Source organism: Tiliqua scincoides, chromosome 1, assembly GCF_035046505.1.
Source record: "Tiliqua scincoides isolate rTilSci1 chromosome 1, rTilSci1.hap2, whole genome shotgun sequence".
NCBI lineage: Eukaryota > Metazoa > Chordata > Lepidosauria > Squamata > Scincidae > Tiliqua > Tiliqua scincoides.
Window position 1 is genome coordinate 56,551,538 of NC_089821.1, and position 20,172 is coordinate 56,571,709.

Genomic DNA, 20,172 nt, shown 5'->3' on the forward strand with positions numbered 1-20,172 from the left:
GAGGCTCTGCCTCACCTCCCACTGCACATCCCTGGTTCAGTGGCACTGTGCCCCTGGATATCGATGCAGAGGAGCACTACTGCGAGAGATGTGTGCCTGTCCCTCCTCCTTGAGTCTCCAAGCCTTGAGTCTCCTCCAGCAGTGCTCTTCTTAGGCTCCCAACCAGCCCAGCGCAGCCCTTAGAGATGCTGCCGGACTACATTTCCCAGCGCTCCTCGGGAGGGCGGTCGCTTCCGGGTTGCCGTAGCCGGGCGCGCGAGGGGGAGGGGCGGGGAAAATGTCGGAGGAAAGGATGTGTGTTTACTTCCGGCCACCGGGAGTGTGAGCGCCTGGAGAGTGTGTGTGTGTCACTCAGTAGCTCCGGCTGGTTGGCTGAAGGCGCCCGGCGGGCGCTGCCTTTGGGGCGGGAACCCTGCGGAGCCGCCCGAGGAGGAGAGCTGGCCAGGCGGTGCGGGGCAGCCTGAGGCACCCATGAGCCGCCTCAGAGGCCGGAGCGGGCGGTGAGCGAGGCAGCGACACAGTCAGAGCCGCCCGCTCGCTTGCCCGGCCCAGCAGCGCGGCGGCGCGGAGCGGAGTGGCAGACGGCGTCATGGACTGGCTCATGGGGTGAGTAGCCGGCCGGCCGGCCGCGCGGTGGAGCTGCCCTGCCCTGCCCTGCCCAGCGGGCGGCTTGCTGCCCTGCTTCCCCCTCCTGCTCCAGGGTTTGGGCGCTGCAGGAGCTGCACTCAAGACCACTGAAGTTGGTGGGTTCGTCTTCAGCACACTTTGCTTCTCTCCCTCCCTGACTCTCTCAACTGGAGCAGGAGAAGGTGGGCTGACCCTCATATACGGGCAGCGGGGAGGCAGGTGAGGCAGTGCCTCCTCTCCAGAGTCCTTCGAAAAGCGCTGCTGCCGTGTGAGGCACCCACAGGCTGTGAGGCAGGGCCCCCCCACCGGAGTCCTTTGAAAAGCACCACCATCATGTGAGGCACCCACAGGAGGTGAGGCAGAGCCCCCCCCACTGGAGTCCTTCGAAAAGCGCTTCCACTGTGTGAGGCACCCAAGCACCCACACGCGGTGAGGCAGGTGAGGAAGAGCACCCCCCAGTCCTTCAAAAAACACTGCCGCTGTGTGAGGCACCCACACCTACAGGCGGTGAGGCGGAGCCTCCCCACCAGAATCCTTTGAAAAGCACTGCCGCTGTGTGAGGCACCAAAGTACCTACAAGCATTGAGGCAGAGCCTCCCCACTGGAGTCCTTTGAAAAGCACTGCTGCCATGTGAGGCACCCAAGCACCCACAAGCAGTTGAGGCAGAGCCTCCCCACAGAGTCCTTCAAAAAGTGCTGCTGCCCTGTGAAGCGCTCGAGCACCCGCAGGTGAGGCAGAACCTTCAAAAAGTCCTTCGTGAAGCACCGCGGTCATGGGTGGCGCCCAAGCACCCTCAGCCCATGAGCTCTGCACTCCCTCCTCACTCTGCATGTGGGTTGCAGGTGCTTGGGCACCTCACACAACTTTTGCTTTTGGAAGAACTCAGATGCTTTTGGAAGGAATCCGGTGGGGAGGCTCTGCCTTACCTGCATGCCTCACCTCACCCACTGCATGTCTCTGTTGTGCAGTGTTTTTTGCCATCTATGCCAGTGTTAGTGAGACTAGGGAAAGCAATTCCCATTATCCTGAGTAAATATCCTGAGTTTAAAATTGTGATCTTGTGAAGAAATTTGGGAACACTTTTGCTGTCACTCATGCAACACACCTAAGTAGTCATTCAAGAACCACAGGCTACAATCCTGTGCACACTTTCCTGGAAGTAGGCTTTATTGAACACAATTGGACTGCCTTCTGAATATATATGCATAGGATTGTGCTGACAGATTTATAAGGAAAAGCAGGTAAGGGATGCCCTGAGGTACCAAGGAGCTGCGAGAAAATTGCAAATCTGGCTTGCACAGGGTGGTGTAGATGGATGTAGTTCCCATGGAAACCTTAACCTTGTCATGTCACTAAGTTTCCATGATGAATTATTAGTGGTGGGATCCTTGGCATGGGGTACAAAAGGGTCTGGTGTATGGGTGAGATGCAAAATACTCACTTTCATGTGAATGGTTTTATGAGAGTTTGGTGCCCTGTGTTCAGCTGAGTTGCAGGGACACCTAGTCATGTGTCAGTAGGTGACATTTCTTAGGCAGACACCATGGAGCATCACAGCATCTGGTTTGGAATCCTGTGTTGCTGGAGATCAGGGGATACAAAATGGTTGTTAATACTTGGTGGAGGTGAAGTTGATCTGTGTGTACTTAAAAGGAAAGATCTCAAAATATCATAACTTGTTCAGACTGAAAAGTGGAGATGTAATATGTAGTAACATTAGGAAGGAAAATATATGTAAATATATGTTTGTGCTGTTTAACTTGCATGTATTTGCTAAGGTTTGTTTTTTGTCACTCATTGGTTTCCCAGAACATGAATATTGCTTCATTGGGCTGGAGGATAGAAGAAATGTGGAGTACAAATTCTGTGTAATTCATCAATGAAGTGTTCATTACTCAGAATGAAAGGCAAGAAATTATTCAGAAAAGACAAGTTTCAGCATATTTCCGTTAACTTGGGTTTCTGTAGTAGCAGTTGGGTCATGCCTTAGAAGTTTTTCAACACTTGACTTGCCTCAACCTAAAAGATGAGATCTTGGCAGAGGTTAAAGCCAAATTGTTGCCATGCCAGGGAGCTCAAAAAGTCTGGGATTAATAGTACTAATTACACACAGACAGAAGGTAGAAAGCAGTTTGCTACTGGTTTTAGGGTTGAAGATCTTAGGAGGATGAGGGATGCTCGCTGTGACCAAACACAAAGATTTGAATACTGATTGTATGAATACTCTTGGCTTCAATGTTTTTGTGGGTAACTGTACTGTTAAATCTGCTGGTGAGTAAATTCTGCTTCATGAGGGTTAGTTTTGTCACTTAACACTTGTTCTCACATTGTTTGGTGTTTATCCAGTAGTTTAATCCTATGCTGAATCATGATGGTTTATAGCATTTCCTAAAATGGTTTATAGCATATCTTAAAATATATGGAGTTACATAGTGTGGTGTAGTGGTTAGTATGTCAAACTAGGTTCAAGTCCTTGCTCAGCTATGAAACATTGTATATCTTGGACCAGTGACTCTCTTAGCCTAATCTACCTCATAAGGTTAATGTGACAGTAAAAACTGGGGGGAGACCCATGTATGCCCCCCTAACTTCCTCGGAGGAGGGGTGGGATAAAAGTGTGATAAACACTAATAGAAGTGTCACAGCCTTGTACAAACAGGTTTCCTTGGTCATGATGAATGAATATAATGAATGTTTTTCAAAAGCGAACAGAGACCTTCAGCTGGGTGTGATGCTCTTCCAAGATATGTGTTGAAAAATCTAGAACAAGCATTGATTTTATGCCTGTTAACAGGTTATGCAAGCAAACTGTTAAGTTGTGAGGTAGTATATATTAATGTGTATGTCCATTAATGAAGATAAGCATGGTTCTACCCAACACTGTATGTTTACAAGGTTTCTTCTTGCAGATTTATTATAATTGGGGCCAGTACTCTAATTTTGGTGGCATGGGAAGCTCATTGGCATCATGCCTTCCAGTGCTGCCAGGGTAACATGAGAAGCCCCAGATCACAAAAAAGATGGGGAAAATATTCAATTTTTGATTATTAATGGTATGTGGGTAAGAGCCACAAAGTGAGCTCTTTCAGTGTAGTGCAGGGTTTCTTGCAGTAGCACATGAAGGAATTATGGTCCTAGCACTTTTGGAGCAATTATGAACTACATAGTTACCACAGTTTCTGTGCAAATGTCAGTATGTTTTACTTTGTGCTTTTAGTAACTGCTGAAACCTAAAAATCAGTTCTCAGAATCTTAATTTTGAGTTGTACTTGGGAGTTACATATAGTGCTTTGGGTAATTACATCAGTTATGCTCATATGCTTCTATACTTGGTTATATAGTAGATAGCTTCTTGTCAGACTCGGGTAGGGGTGTGTGTGGGTGCATGTTTAAACTAATATTTTCTGGTACTGTTATAGCCCTGCTATTTTTCAAATAACCCTGATATTTCTTATAGGGGATATTGTGTTTGAATCCTATTTCAAGGGAAAATTTACTTTCTGTAATATAATTCAAACTTCAGTAGATGCAAAGATTTGGTCTTTGCTGTTCCCTGAAGCTTCTGATAAACTGTCAACACTTGTGGTGCCTGTTTTGTTAATTTATATACGTTTTGTTTGGGTAGTCCTTTTGGATTTGAAGGAAGAAGCCTTTGGAAAGATGGGATGGAATAAGACTTGGAATTCTGCTGTTATCTTCAGCAGTGCATATATTGAAAGTTTTCTAAACTAACCACATGGTATTTGGTTACTGTAGTGAGGTATTGATATAGCAGGCAGCCTTATCTGCAATTCAAACTTTAAGACAGCAACACGTTTTAAGGGAAGGAGGAGTTCTGAGAATTGCAAAAATAGTCTTAAGCAAATGCCACATTGAGTATTCTGTGTTTTCCCCCTTTCTGAATAAAATTGTTTAGTGTCTTTCTAAATTTTTGTAACTAGAGATGTTGTAAAGCAATACATATCCAATAAGAGAGCTTTCAATGCATTTGGCAAGTATTTTCTTCCAAGAATGCACATGTTCTTAGTCCATCCTGATGCTGGAATACTGTACAGTATGCTGTAATTTCAAAGTCTCCTAAGGTGCAATCCAGAGCTCCACTTGAACTGGCGCAGGTCCCAACGCTGGCTCCTAAGTTCACAAATGTGCCAAAAGTCTGTTTTGTGCAGACTTGGGAGTTAACTGGGCCCGTGTGGGGGCCTGTGCTGCTCTGGAGGGCTGGATTCAGCCCTGGCGCCAGCCCAACAGGGTAAATTTGCACTGGGCAGCATGGGTGGGGAGGGGACATTTTGAGGTTGAGAGAAGGGTAGATTTGGAGGCAAATCAGCCAAGGAAGGCCGTGGAATAGGTGGTGACATGCCAGATCCTAATCCCAGTCCTTGTCCCACACAGCCTTATGTGGGCTGCTTGGATTTGTGCCTGCCATTTAGCAGGCTCAGATTTGTGTAGCCCATAGGGTAAGAACAAAAACATCCGCTTACCTCAAATGACCTCCAGTCTGCACCTAACTTGTGCTGGATACAGCACATGCTACTGTGGCCTGTCTGTTCCAGCATAGGTTAGGATTGGGCTGCTCACTGACTTTCAGTGAGAAGCATAAATTGTGTTTATGCTCTGCAACTTGCAGCACTGGCAGTTATCTTTATTTAGATTTTCACTATTTCCAGTTTAGCATTTACTGAAAATTTCTGGGTCTGGGACTGTGCTGTATGGGCTCAGTGCAGACTTGTTTCTCGGTCTGTTAACTGTGATCAGTGAGGGTTTGCTGTAATTTCTAAACTGTGGTTAAAACTAGCCATGATTAGGGTTAACCTCAGTGTAGACCAGGGGTGCTCAAACTTTCAACTTTAGGGATGCTGGACCTTCAACAAGTGTATAGAAGAGAGAATTTCAGCAGGTGTAACTTGTCATCCCACAGATGACAAGCTGCACCTGCTGAAATTCTCTCTTCTATACACTTGTTAAAGGTCCAGCATCCCTAAAGTTGAAAGTTTGAGTACCCCTGGTGTAGACATACCATTACACTATGTTTTCCCTGAATGGAAAGACAGAATTTGTGTCAAAAAAGGGGAGGGGATATCTTAACCCACATGGTGTTCTCTCTTAACCATCTCTTAACCATGATTAAAAGATGGAAAATGTTATGTCTGCAATGAGGTTGAGGAAGAAGTTTAATTCTGTTTGGAGGGTAGTAACTGAGGTACCTTAAGTTGCCCAGGAATTCTGCACTTCTCTTGCTATTCCTGAATTTTTAAGAACAGTTTTGAGTTTAATCAAGATTAAATGCTATGTTTTCCTGACCATACAACAGAACCAATATGTAGGTTGTCTTTCTGCAGTTTGCTAAAGTTTAGGGGGAAAGAGCTTGGTGTAATTCAGCCACCAAGTCTTTGTGACCTTTCCTTGCACTAGGTAAATACTCAGTGCCCTCTTGCTGAACAGTGTCATGTTAATGTCAAGGTTATTGACTTACCAGCCTGTGCAAATCCTTTTAGCCTTAATAGAAGTTCTACTGTACAGAGGCAATGTTATGTAATATTTTGTACCTTTTAAATGATAGGAACTTGAAGTGGTCCCATTAGAGATAGAAAACACAACATAGAGCTATTTATTTACAAACAAGCAAATTTATTGGTTTTCCTTTTTAGGGTTTGTTAATTTTAAATCTAATGTGAAGGCCTTTCCTCTTTAAAATGAAGAGAACTGGTTGCAATGAAAGATAGTTAATTTGTTGCTACTTTAAGTGTTACAATAAAGTCATACTGTTCTTGCAGTATTATAATTTTCTTAATCTGAATTTTAAAATGTAAATTGATAAGGAATGAAAACCTTCATTGAATGTGACAAGACCATGACTGTTTCAATGGAGGATCTTGAGTAATGCTTATGTGTCAAATAAAAATGATTTACATAAGGAAAACTGGTTTTAGGAGACATATTTAAATGTCCTTTGAAGTTGTTAGTCAGGAGTTGTATTCTAGCATTTTCTTCCTCTTCTTCTTCTCTGAATTGTCAGCACTTCTCTTTGAATAAGGGGGAGTGATTGGCTGATTTCCCCCTGCAGCTTGCTATCCTCTTCTAGAGGTTCCCCAGTGTCCAGTTCTCTGGAGTTTGCAGAAGAAAGAACAGTGAAAATTACACTCCCCCCATTTGAACAAAAGTTGCTTCCATTTGCAGAAGAACTTAGTATAACCATTAAAACTATAGCACCAGTTTGGGAGGGCAAGACTTATGAAGCATATTGTATTTCCCACACTGTTCAGAAATCTCAATTTTTTAAAATTTCATTTTTAAGGCAACATGCAAAACTGTAGTATCCAAAGGACAGAGTGTACAGTATGTTGTATTTCAATATTCTTTCTAACTTAGTGCAAGCAATCAAAGTATTTGTCAGTGTTTTGTAGGTGTTGCCACTAAATTAGTCATGTCTTTTTGAACAAGTTTTAGTTAACACTTTTGCACTTGGTAGTTCAGCTGTAGCCATTTTGTTAATGTAGTAATGTAAGTCATGTAGTCTGTTTGCCATCTTCTTGTCTTTTAGTCACTTAACTCTTCTCTCTTGTCAGTGCCACACCTGCCTATATAAAATAGGTTGAGGCTGCCTTTACTCTGTGAATCATCATAACCTCTTCAGTTGAGTGATCTTTCTTGAGCATACATATCCATGCGCTGAGTTAGAACTGCAGGGGTGCATAGTGAAGTGCCCCCATTGGCTGCTTATAACATCCCTTATAGACTCAACAAAGTTAGAATCTAAGTATCTTCTAGAAATGACATAATTCTTGAAATTTTGACTGTTGGTAGCTGAAGATTGAGTGATTGTGGAATGGAATTTTAATGTCTGTACGCTTTCATTTAACTTAAGATTTTACAAAAATATATTTTCATGTTTACCTATCCAAAGCTGATTTAGCATGTTAGGTGTATGACTTGGGAAGTCCAAGGAGCTGTGAACTGAATGACCTTAGGCAAATCACTGTCTTTCAGCTCTGGATGTCCTTCTAAAGTATGAAATACTGGCCTAACTTATAGGGCAGTGATAAGGTTTACAGAAATCATATTTCTGGAAAACTTGGGAAAAACACTGTCTTATGGTATTAATTTCTCTCCCCCCCCCAGTATGATTGTGGGAGTGCTGGTGCTGCAGCCTTCTCTCCCTTGCAACCATGTACAGCAGTCCAAACTCTCCCAGAGGGAGAGAGAAATCGCTGATATAAAGGATGATTTTTTCGCCATATTCTCTAACTATTCAATTCCATGTTTATGGCCAATCCAGATGGGTCATAATACTGACTAGATCAGTTGTTCCCAAACTGGTGGGTTGTGACCCACCAGGGGATCAGGAAGTAGGGCATTCCCACTGGAGGGAAGCGGCCCTGCCCTGATGGCAGGGACAGTGCTGCAGAGATTGCAGTGCTGCCGCGCAGCTTTTTTTACTTACGTGGGAGTCAGTGCTAAAGCTGCTTCCTATCTAAAGCTATTCCAGTTTTATCTAAAGCTACTTCCAGTTTTCAGGGGAAAACAGCAACTGTGGAGAAGGTCAGAGGGGGCTGTGAGCCTTCAGGACCCTGCAGGAGGCCTGTGCTTCCCCCCAGGTGAGTAAAAAAACCCATTGGCGGCAGCAGTGCCGCAATCTCCCCTCCCACGCAAATACCAATGGGAGGTTGTGGCACCGGCGCTCCTACAGTTGTGCCGGGGGGGGGGATTCTTTTTTTGAACTTTATAAACACCAGAGACATGTTTTGTCTGAAAACCAGAAGTAGCAGAGACATATTTTGTCTGAAAACCAGAAGTAGCTCCTGATAGCATTTTGGGGCACTTTAGAGGTGTGGGGAGGCTTGCAGAGGGGTCTGTGGGTTCCCTGCACCTTCCAGGAAGCAGCTGTGACCCCTGCTAAGTGTTTAAAGTTCAGAATAGAATCCCCTTCCCCTGGCACTGGTGTGATCACAGGAGCAGTGGTTCTGTTGTCGCCCTTGTCCTGCCCCTTAAGGTGGCAGTGATAGAAATTCCCAGGCTGGGGCGTTGTAATGCCCCAGTTTGGGAAGCTCTGCTTTATATCCTTGCATATATATGTATTTTGCATATGCCTGGCATCTCTTATTTTACTCTTCCTGTAGAATATCATGTGTATATATGTAGAGTCTGAACATGTTTAGTTTACCAATATTTTATTATTGATGATATTCACGCTAAGAGCAGGGACTGCTTATTGCAATGGAAATTTGCCCTGTTGAAGTTGTCTTCCATTCCCAAAGGTACCCAGAGAAGACAGATGTGGTAATGACACAGTTGTATGCTTGTATTGCACTACAGGGATAGACGGGTTATCTTGAATACAAATTTCCACTGGGCTTGTGAACATAATCAAAACTATGATTCAAAACAGCAAATTCAGAGGCATACTGTCTTGGATAGGGTGGTACTATTTAGCTGTAATGGCTAATAGTCATTGATTTACTTTTGATAATTTGTCTGAAGTCATCTAACCAGTGGCTACCTGGCTGTGAATTTCACAAGAAAATTATTTGCTGTGTGAAGGAACCTTGCCTTTTGTTTGGCTTGAGTTACTACTAATCAGCATTGCTTGTTACTTGTAATTTGTGAGTTAACCCTAGAACCTAACCTTGTCTGACAATTTTTTAGATGAACCTAAATAGTTCATTCATTCTACTGGGCATCTTCTGCAGGAAAGACTGATGCAGAGAAGCTCAACAAAATCTCGGTACTCCATTCACACATTTGTTGAATGACCCTAGCACCTCTCTGACCTCTGGTTTCCTGCTTCTAATATACTTAATGAAATCTTTGACCCTGCTTTTAGCATTACATTCAAATTATTTGTGTGTGTGTGTGTGTGTGTCAACTTAGGGCACAATCCTAACCAGGTCTACTCAGAAGTAAGTCCTATTGTGTTCAGTGGGACTTATTCCCAGGAAAGTGAGGTTAGGATTGCAGCCTTTCTCTTTTTGCTTTTGCTTTGTCAGAGCTTGTGCTTCTTTTTATTCTCCTTAGTTGGGCAAAACATCTGCAAGCTGCTTTGCTCTTGTAGCTTCCTTGACACTGCTTGCTTTACACAGGTGTCCTTGGAGTTGCTGTAACTTTTGCAATCTGTGATTAACATTTTACCTGCTTTTCTCTTACTGTAATTTTAAATTACGTCCAAGCATTTTGAAGAGACTTGATCCTTTTGACTCTCCCTTTCAAGCTTCTTGAAACGTGTAGCATTATTTTTGAAGTTTCTGAAATTTAAGTGTGAACTGAATAGTTCCTGGTCAGTTTTCTGTCTTGGGGTGTACTGAACTTGATAGCTTTTGTGACCACTACACTTAGATTGTTCAGTGGCTTACAGATTTCACATAATTTCTATTTCTACTTCAGGATGTTACTAAGAAGGCCAGAAATATGAAAGATTGGAATTTATAAACAAAATATTCATGGGTTAAGCATTATGCTGATAATCTAATTGGCTAACATCTGCACTGCAATGAGGCTTGTGAATAGGTGTTACTTTTTCATTGGAAAAGTACTGCTAGTTAGGGTACTTAATAACTTTTTTGAGGGTTTGCTGCCTTTCATCATATTGTTAGAATGGAGTTTGATATTGTAAAGTCTTTTTATGATACTTATTGTCTCAAAGACTGACATTTACTATGTAGATGTATTTCGAGAACTAGTTTTGTTTCTTTTGAGCAATCTGTTGTAAGTAGCTTGGAACAGTGAAGGAGTTAAGCATTGGTGTGATTTGCTATGAGGCTGGCAGCTGCCCAGAAAAGTTAAACAGATTAAAGCAAAAAAAAAATATTCACCTTGTTTGAAAATAGCAGAGATACTGGGAATGAAATGATGAACTGGATCTTTATGGTTCATTCAGGATCGGGGTGGGTTTGCTGAGGCATCTGGAAGTTAGCTGATCTTGAGAATATGCCTGAATAGATAGTTAACTTTGTAACACAATTCAGTCACTCTCTTACAGGTAGACTTTTTCCCTATGCTTTCCATGCTGCATAAAGGAGATCAAATCAAAGTTAGATACTGTACATACAGAGCAACTTGATGGTAGTTACACTGGATGAAAGGATCTTATACACTGGAGTATAAGGGTGTGGTTATGTCTAAGCCATAAAACTTTTCTTCTTTAGGGAAAAGATACCTCCAGCCTTTATAAACTGATATTCCCTCCACCTCGTTTGATAACGAGAAATGTGTGTGAATTTGATATGGGTATTTGCAATCAACTTTTGGACTAGTTGCAATGTATTGCAGGGCTTAGATTGAAATAATGTGTTTCATTTCTGTCACTAGTAATATCCTTTTTTTCCTGTTTCCTTCTTTATCTTGAAAAGGTTGAATAGTAGGCACAGTGATTAAGTTTTACTATTTATTTCCATTTAATCTTTGATCTGGATCTTCTGATCTTTTCCACTTCCATCTCAGTTTAGGACCAGTTTTCTTCAAGATCCATACCAGCTCATACATTCATAGTCAACCTGTTTCAAGTTTGTAATACGTATACATGGCTCTGCATAATACCTTCACTAACAAATATCTAGATTTTTTAAAATGACTTCTTTCCTGTGGAATCGTATTTTAGCAAAAGTACCAGAGAACTTTGGTGTTGATGTTTAGCTTTGGGTAGTAGTGCTTAAAGAAGAGTCTAGGAGACTGGAAACCTGTTGCATCTTGCAGTTGCACCCTTGCGGAGGGTAAGAAATTTGCATTAATTTAGCAATCTACAGAAATTCTGTGAAAGTAATGTGCACAGAGTTAGCACTATACTGCCAGTACTGTGTGCTTCTTGTTTTACATTTTTAAGGAAGCAAATGTTCCCTACTTTAGGTTTGTCCTCTGATTTGACCTGCTATGTTTGGGCCCAGCTCTTGTACAGTCATGCATTTTTAATAGGTGTTTATATAAAGCTGATGCAAGCTAAATTATTTTTTTGCAAGTTGCCCATTATTTAGGAATAGAGCAGGAAAAGAAGTTGCAGTTACAATGAATCAAAATCTTCCAGCAGGCTCATCTCAAACATTGAAGATGTTTGGAAGAAATGGTGGAACTACTACAGCATACTCTTATTGATGACTGCACCCTGAAAGCACCCAGCAGGCTCCACATCATCTTAAGGAATGTAGCAAGATGAAACTGCCTCCCTGCAGAGGCAAGCTTTCTGTAATGAAAGCATGTTTCTGTTCTTCTCATAATGATGCAGCCATTTATCCTGCCTTTTGACCCCTGAGGCAATTAACATATTAAATATAGATAAAACTACAATAATTAAAATATATTTTACATTTAATATAACATTGTATTAGATATGTATCAGTTGTATTATAACTATAAATAGCAAGTACTAAAGGATTAAGAAGACATGGAGCAGCAGGAGAGAAAAAACAAATTGGTTCAGTGGAATATAACTGATAAAGTTGCAAAGCATGACAAAGCAGAGAAATATTTGCCAGGAATTGTAAGGGGGGCAAACTGTAAGGGAGGGGGCAAATGGGCCTTCATGGATAGATAGTTCTACAGCCTGGGGCTGTAACTGAAAATATCCTATTCTAATTGAATGTGCAGTGGTTGGGGAATGAGAACCAGAAACTCAAATGATTAATACAGGTTGCAGGCAGATTTTGGGGGGTAGGAGGGTAGTGAATGAGTACTTGTGGTGTGGTCTATGGCTTAGAGGCCCTGGGGAAAGAGGAGTTAATTGTTGAGAAAATCAAAGAGTTTTGTTGGTCCTAGACAGGGTGATTTTGACTTGTGGAAAAGAAGAGGGGAGAGCACAAGAGATTTCTGAAATTGTGTTCTCAAATGAGTAGTGTTCTGCTAGGTATGGCAGCCCATTAATTATTTTTCATAATTGTAGTATTTTTCTCAATCATGTACTTTGTGCTTGTAATAGCATGATACCTAAAGCTACCAGTACTTTGATATTATATCAGTAAAAGTTAATTTGAACTAATATAATTCCAGGTTTGAATGACAGACTGAGGAAACTACTTTGGTCTGACTTTACAGAAGTTAGCTTCTAGAAGCTCTAGATGCAGAGGGAAATTTAAATATCTGTCTTTCACTGTTTTCTTAGTCTGGCATTTTGTGTGCGTATGCCTACAAAGTTGTTTCATTTCTTTATTGGGGATGACCTGCAGGAGAGTGCTGGAAAGAGTAAGAATAAAGTGCTATGGCTATCAAAATAATAGGATAATATGCATAGTATATGGGCACTAATTGCTTTGGTATGGAGCTGTTCAGAAAATAAGGATTTTTTTTTCCTTCATAGCCTGAACAGGGTTCACAGGAGGGCACTGCTTTAGATTTGGCCACAGGCCAGAAGATTTTTCAGATCTACTGGGCTGTAAAGTGAACACAGACAACTGAATGGACATTGACTTAATTATTTTATTTTGTTAAATCCTTGTATAACTCTGCTGAGTGTTGATGTGAGTTCATTTAGTGGTTGTAAGAACTCTTGTTGTGGTTGTGTTTGGTATGTTTGCTGTGCTGTCTCATGGCCTCTGGAGAATGTGAGTAACATGCATTGGCACAAAGGACAGTTGAAAGAACTGGAAGTTCATCTGGGTTTGTGACAAGACCCTGAATAACATAACATTGGTGCTATTAAAAGGTATATATTTAGCTTTCACACCGACCTGTGTTGTAAAGTGAAAGTCAAGGTCTCTGCTTGATTGTGGGACATAAACTTGTTAGGTCATCCCTTATGGGGACGCTTATGGAAGTTGTAGTCTGTATGAGGGCTGCTGCTATGGAAGTGCAGCACTTGCTCCTCACAAAGCCTACAACTCCCATAAGCAACTCGCTTCCTGTTTGGAAAACTAGGTAAAATTGTACCTTTTTTTCTTTTTTGCTTTTTGCTCTTACCTCAGAACAATTCGGCAAGTCATATGCAAAGAATTTCACATACCCTAATTTTTTTAAACCCCCCCCCCCCGGACTCATCTGAGGGTCATAGAAATTTCCATTATTTTTGGCTCAAAAAAGTCCTCGGCTTCTCTGTGAGAGTGACTATTACTTGAATGATTGCGGTAATTACTTTGGCATGTTATCTCTGGTTTGATTACTGTTCATCTTGTCTTTTTGTACATCAGTCTTCCCAGCTACAGTAACCTAGAATGGTTTGGATACATAGCCAGTTTTTGACTAGTTATCAAATTATCAAAATTTCTATTATCAAATACTGACCTCTAGCCATGTACCTGCTATACTTAGTTATTTAAGAAAATATTTTTATGGGTACACTGTGTTTTTTTAGATCACTTTGAATAATTTATGATGCTTTGAAAGCACTTTATGATGATAATGAGATTGATCTGTGACCTTCAGCTCTGCTGTATAGACGTCATTTGATCTAAAAGTGCTAATTTATGTTTTATGTGCATTTGTCACAGCGAAGGGCCTTTTAATGCTCTTGGGTGGATACTTGATTGCCTCCATTTGTTAGACAACAGTTTGTAAGGATGCTATACTTTCCTGACCACTCAGAGCAAAAGGACTTACATAAAATATAAGAGATAAAACTGATATATTCCTTTATGGATGCAAACTAATGGAATCTAGGGCTGCCATAGGAATTCTCTCTAGTCTCACTGTGTGCCCTTAAGTAATTGGTTCTTGCATTTCTAAAAGCAAAACTATGTGAGAATCTGATGAAGAAAAGGTCTGACAGAGTAATAGATGATAAAAACTGGAGATTTATTCATAACCACAAGAATTGAAATGGGAAGTGGTGGCCTGTCTTCTCCAGTTCCTCAACATATGAGACATGCAATTGTCAAAGTGTTGTGTGTTAGAGGTGTTTCTTCTGTTTGTGCAAGGGCAGAGGAGCAGTGACTTTTGCCCATCTTCTCTTCCCTCTACAGCACCCCCCCCCCGCACCTTAGGTTGGGGAACCTCAGGAGCAGATTTTCACAGGCGCTGGGGCTGTAAAGGGTAGAAAAGAAGAGCAAAAATGCCCCCCTTGTGTGAAGAGGGTTCCTGCCATGAACAGAAGCACCTTAAGAAACAACGCAGACTTCCCCTCATCAGAAATATTCTGAAGAAACACATTCTTGGTATTGACTACATGAAAGTGTACAGAGTGCAACACTGATATTGAAATACAGTCAGCCTCTGCCAAGTTGTTGTTTTGGGTGACATTCACATTGGGTAACATCAACAGTTTCCTTTTTCCAGGGTGAGAAACTGTGCACTACACATTATGCTTCTGCAAGGAGAGCTGTCAGGTAGAAGTATTTTCCTGAAATGTATGTGTAGGCCACAGTGTGTCTGAATGGACCTTGTGATGCTTCATGGTTCTGCATTTTGCGCCTCAAGCTATGGCTTCATGGAGGGGAAGAATTGACTACACCACTTCATTGCTTAATAAGGATGGTGGAATGGCTGTAGATGTCCTACAGTAACAACTGTCGTCAACTTTGCATATTGGTGAAACATTATGAGGAGAATATCCTGAAGAATACTCAGTTGCTGGTATCACTGTATATATGAGGGTGCTGTCTCTATTGATTTTAGTGTGTCTTGATTTATGCAATACCCATCAGTACTGGAAGGATTAGCAAAGGCCTTATGGATATGGCTAATCTTGGGTTGGTATTTTTGTTACTGTGTTTGACATCTTGATTTATATATGCATATAGTGAATGTTTCTTTTAAAACATTGATCCTGTTTTTCCCACAATTTGTCTTTCATTTGCTTGCATCTCCTTTACTTAATATTTGCATATAGTGTGCTGCTGCTACTTTTATTCTTTTCCAGTCTCTGTAATTTCTGCAAGGCAGACATGTGTGTGCAAAGAATCTTCTGTTCGTATCCTGTTTTCAGACCCTGTACTTTTCTGATGCTTTTGCTTAGAATGTGGCTCAGAGGAACAAGCAGTGTAATGCTAATCAGAACAGGGTTTCTCCCCCTTTAAAAAAAGTACTTCCCTCCTGATACTGTTGAAATTTGTTTTTAAAACAAGTTTGTAGTATAATTAGCATTACATTCTAGTACACTGTTGATATCCACGCACACTCTCCATGTTAGTAGTATTTACTGTTTAACAGTGCAATAAACATTGAGATTTTAATCATGCAACAATTCAACAACAGACAAACATGCCGAACTGCAGTGAAGGAAATGGTCTAGGACAGGATATGAAACTTTTTTTTTACTTTAAATTGTTCTCTATTCATATCACATCTGGATATGTGCTGAGGTGTGCCAGCCTCTAACATTAGAAAGTAAGAAGTGACCTTCATTTGATGTATTGCATTGTAAAAATGAAATCTGCACAGTACCCATTCTAGTCCAAGAGGTTTTAAACAGAAGCTTACTTGATTTGCTGCTGGGACTTCAGCTGCTGTGGTCCTCAGTGAATCTAATTACATGCTTGTTATCAGTTGGTCGGTTTACTATTTATTGGCAACATAAATAGGATCACTAAGTGTATAGATTCATTAAGATCCTATATAATTTTTTTGGTGTTTCTAGTTGTGCGTATTCCTTAATAAATCTTTTGTCTAAAACCACAGAACTGGGTACTGCTGTGGTATGTTCAGTGAATTCTCATCCTCAAGGCAGATGCAAGTGAATATTCATCTGGTATAAATAGATTAGGGCAGCAGGGAAGCATTTCTCCAGATGCTCAAACAGTCTGCGTCCCATCTTTGCAGTGTATAGGTTGCTTTTATGCAAAGGTGTTCTGCACCCAAGTCATTTGACGTCATCGCAGCTCTTTTAAACTAGGTAGCATATTTGTAAGCAACGCAGATTTGGGGTAAACTAATTTCCGCAATTTCTTCCCGCTTGCAGCTTGTTAACATGGGTCTTAATATACCTAAAAGTTAGTGCGAGTGTTCTTATGTAGCACATTCTACCTGGCTAGAAAATATTTAATTCTGAATTATTTTAATCACTCAGTGCAGCCTATAACAAAGCTTAATTTAAACTAGTCAGTTATTGAAAGTGTAGTTTGTTTAGTCTGAAATGTTTGTTTCTGTGGAAGAGCTAATAGTGCTGTCATCCTGTGAATACTTGCAACCAGGACTCCAGGCTCTCCATCATCCAAGTTTAATGTTGCTGATTGGTGCTGTATCACTTGTATTTTAGCGTTGTTACAGGAGAATAATATGTCTTTAGCTGCCTGTGTGGAAATACTTTCTAACCTAAAATCGTGACTAGCTCTGGTTTAACCTGATATCTGAAAGAATAGTGCTGGCATGGGAAAAGAATACAGTAGTCTGTGAATAAAGAGTTGTATGTCAAGAAGGTAGGCATATTTGCACATAGGAAGAGGGAATGTGTGTACTAAGCATTTCAAAGCAGTTCTCACATTGGAGCAAAACGCACTAGGCAATCATAGGTCTGACAGGTAGTTTTGGAACTTAATTTGTCTTATTTCCTCTTGTTGTTGGCATACAATGAAAGTATCTAATTTTAAACTTGATGCCTTAAAGGGCAGACCACATCTGCCAAGTTGAGAGAGTTAAGACCCAGTCAAAGGTGGGAAATGGAAGGAAGAGCCACTGATTGATAAGTGTCTTGTGAAAGTGATACATGTAGATAGATACGTTATTGTCATTGTACCAGGAACAAAGAAATTTCAACATACTCCCAGACACATATTGGTTCTGTTTGCACTCAGGTGTGTTTTGCATATATTGGTATAAGCAGCCATTGAGTTACAGCCTGATGTCATGCGGAGAACAGAGCACAAGCAAGGTCTGAAGGAGCCAGTTGGCTCATGGATTTGAGTCGTCCATATTATGAACTTATTAGGAAGTGTCCAACTGCACAGAAGAAGAAAACTTGGCCTCTATTCCTCACTTCAAACATTAGTTGTGGCTTGTCCAAATAGGCCAGATTTTAATGTTTCGAAGTGCGTGTTTCAAAGCCATGTACACTTGGCTAAAGGCTAAAATTTGTCTTAATAGTAGCATTGTATTGAAATGGGGGGAATTTGGTATTGCCTGTTTTTCCTTCTCAGTGGTTCTCAGGCAAACAGCTGCTAAAGAATCTAGGTGGACACTGGGACTAGGGGGAAGGATGGTGAAGGGAAGGGTGTGTAGGTTCTGCCCTAGCTGCTCACAGCATTAGTTGAAGCAGGGGTGGCTTGATTCACCTCTGCTGCCCCTATACACCTTTGGGCAAGTGCTGCCCTTGTGTACCTGCCCAATGTTGCTGCTCCTTGGAACCATTTCAGGCCACTTTGTGGGCAGACCAGTCTTATCTGAAATGTAGGAACTTACAGAATGACTTCAAGCTGTTGCTGGCTTCTCCTTTTAGATCTCCTGCCCCAAACCAACAAGGTCTCTGTTGTGGGGCAGGTAAGGGTGGTGCTCTGCCACCAGTAGTTTTCCAGTAGTGACTGCTGCTGATTGCTCCCAAAGTCATTGCACTTGTGTCTCTCAAGGGTCCTGCCCTGTAGTTTTATAGGTTATTGACTTTACTGTAAATAATGTGTACTGTTGGGGAGGGAGTTGGTGTAAAACCTAGGGCAAACTTCTTTCCTTTTCCAGTAATTGAAAACTTCAAATCATAGACCGGATATATCCAGCACATCGCAGATGCAATTCTATGCTATCCTTCTGGTTTGCTCAACTTGAATTTATTCTATCTTCTTCCTAGAGCACTTTTGTTTTGCTTGCTACTGCTAAACGTTTTGGGCTTCTTTCTGTGTCTGTCCCCAGGCTGACGAGCGGTGCATCCATATCCTGTTACAGCTCTTAAGTGTACTGTGACAGTTTCACAGCTCTCTAGTGTAATGTGAAAGCCAGCAGCATAGGTTTATCAGGAACAGCTGTTTCTGTGTGGTAGATGGCTGAAGTGGGAGGGAAGGAGAATAGTAGCTTTTACAGCACATTAAAATTGACAGTTCTCCTTAGAAGACTACCTTATTAAAGAACTGTATTTTCAGGCAAGAGCAAACAGAAGCAATATCAACACAGTTTTGTATGTTCTTATTTCTGGCCTTCTGTAGTAATACTGCTCTTGATACTGCAATCCTTAGAACAAGTGTCATGCAACCCGAGATTTGTTATTTGTAAGGAAAAAGATTTGTAAGGAATCTTTTATTGTACATTATGTTTGGATGTGACTGGATTCTTACTGAAGATAGTTGTATATGCTGGACCTTAGTAAAAGGTTCAGAATCACTGTGCCCTTGTCTGGGAGAGAGATGGCTGCTTGATTGGATTACCTCTTCTCGGCCATGGCAAAGCATGCTTCCTAAATCCTTCTGAGCAGGCAGGGAGTGGCATTTAATAAATGATAGCTTATTTTAGGAACACAATTTGGGACATGTGCACTTCATTTTTCTTCAGTTGATCTTTCACTGGTCCAAAAAGTGTTGCCCTAAGCATGTTGCTATGCTTAGGGAAGGCAATTTAAATTTCTACCCTTGTCTTTTGCCCTGTAGTCTTAGATGAATTTACAACATTGATTAAAACCATAATTGTAATCAACAGTACAGGTAAGACTTGCCTTGTGTTTAAACTTGTCTAAAACATCTGCCTAAATTTACCCAGCCTTCAAAGGATGCTTGAAGTTTAGATTTTTAGAACAGCGGTTCTCAAACTTCCAGGAAGCTTGAGAACCGCTGTAAGTCCTTGCAGGCAAACGAGGAAGGCAGTCTTTGTTATATACCTCATTTTGAAGGGGAACAATAGCAGTTGAATTGTTTGGGAGTTCTAAAGCTATTTGTTCAATGTAGGGTTAAACAAGAGATGCAGCACATTGGATCTTTATGGTGCTATTAATTTAAAACTGAATGAAAGTAATGCAAGTATCTCCTTAGAAGGATGCCTTTGTAGGTAAGACATTTTAGTTGGTAAATAGGGAACTCTGCAGTGATCTCTCTTCCAGTAAATAATAGTAATAATAATAATAAAATATAATATAATATTGGTAAAGAAAATACAACTGCAGAAGTCGCTGTTAGCTGCTCATCAGCTGTTGAGAATGTGTAGCTGTCTTCCAGAAACACAGCCACATTACTTTTCTCACTTACTGCTTGAAAGTAAGGCCGATCTCTGCCATGCTGTTTGGATACTTGATTTCTCTCATCTTGCCCCTCCTTCCCCCCAAATCCACTTTCCATTCCACCATAATTGGAAACATTTTACAATGGTAATGATCTTGGCAAGCACAAGACCTTGGTTGCTGTCAGAGTAAAGTACACAAATAAGGAAAACAGCAGCTCCCTCCCATCTCTCCCCACCCTTTTCAGTGAAGTGGCTGGCACCACTGTGCCCGTGCTGCGGGAAGGATAGAATGTCTTGCCTGCAGATTTATACAGATGGCCTGGAATCTGTCCATGCTGAGCAAGGGAGGGGAGAGCATCACTCACTGACCGCACTGCTGTTTGTTATTAAACAGGAGGAGGACAACATGTTTAATTTTCTTGTTACTTACCACAAAACATATTGGTGGATAAATTCTATATAAGCAAATCAACCACAAAGGATTCAGGTGGGATCCAAAAATTAGAGTCCTGCCAGCCTAATTTCTGTCCTTGGGAAACAGGTGAAAAGCATTATGGCTAGGATTT

At 41.3% G+C, this 20,172-nt stretch overlaps 1 protein-coding gene across 2 annotated transcripts in view; it reads left to right on the forward strand.

Annotated features, from left to right (window-relative positions):
• Positions 1–302: 302 nt before the first annotated feature.
• The window catches only part of MOB2 (MOB kinase activator 2), a 141,061-nt gene continuing 121,191 nt past the window's right edge, over positions 303–20,172 (forward strand). Inside the window, exon 1 of one of the 2 annotated variants that reach the window (XM_066629889.1) lies at positions 303–606. In XM_066629889.1, the coding sequence (XP_066485986.1) occupies positions 590–606 (17 nt within the window). In that variant the 5' untranslated portion in view covers positions 303–589. Of the gene's footprint in view, positions 607–1,046; positions 1,066–20,172 lie in introns of those variants that run through there. The other variant, XM_066629897.1, reaches the window with a different exon arrangement.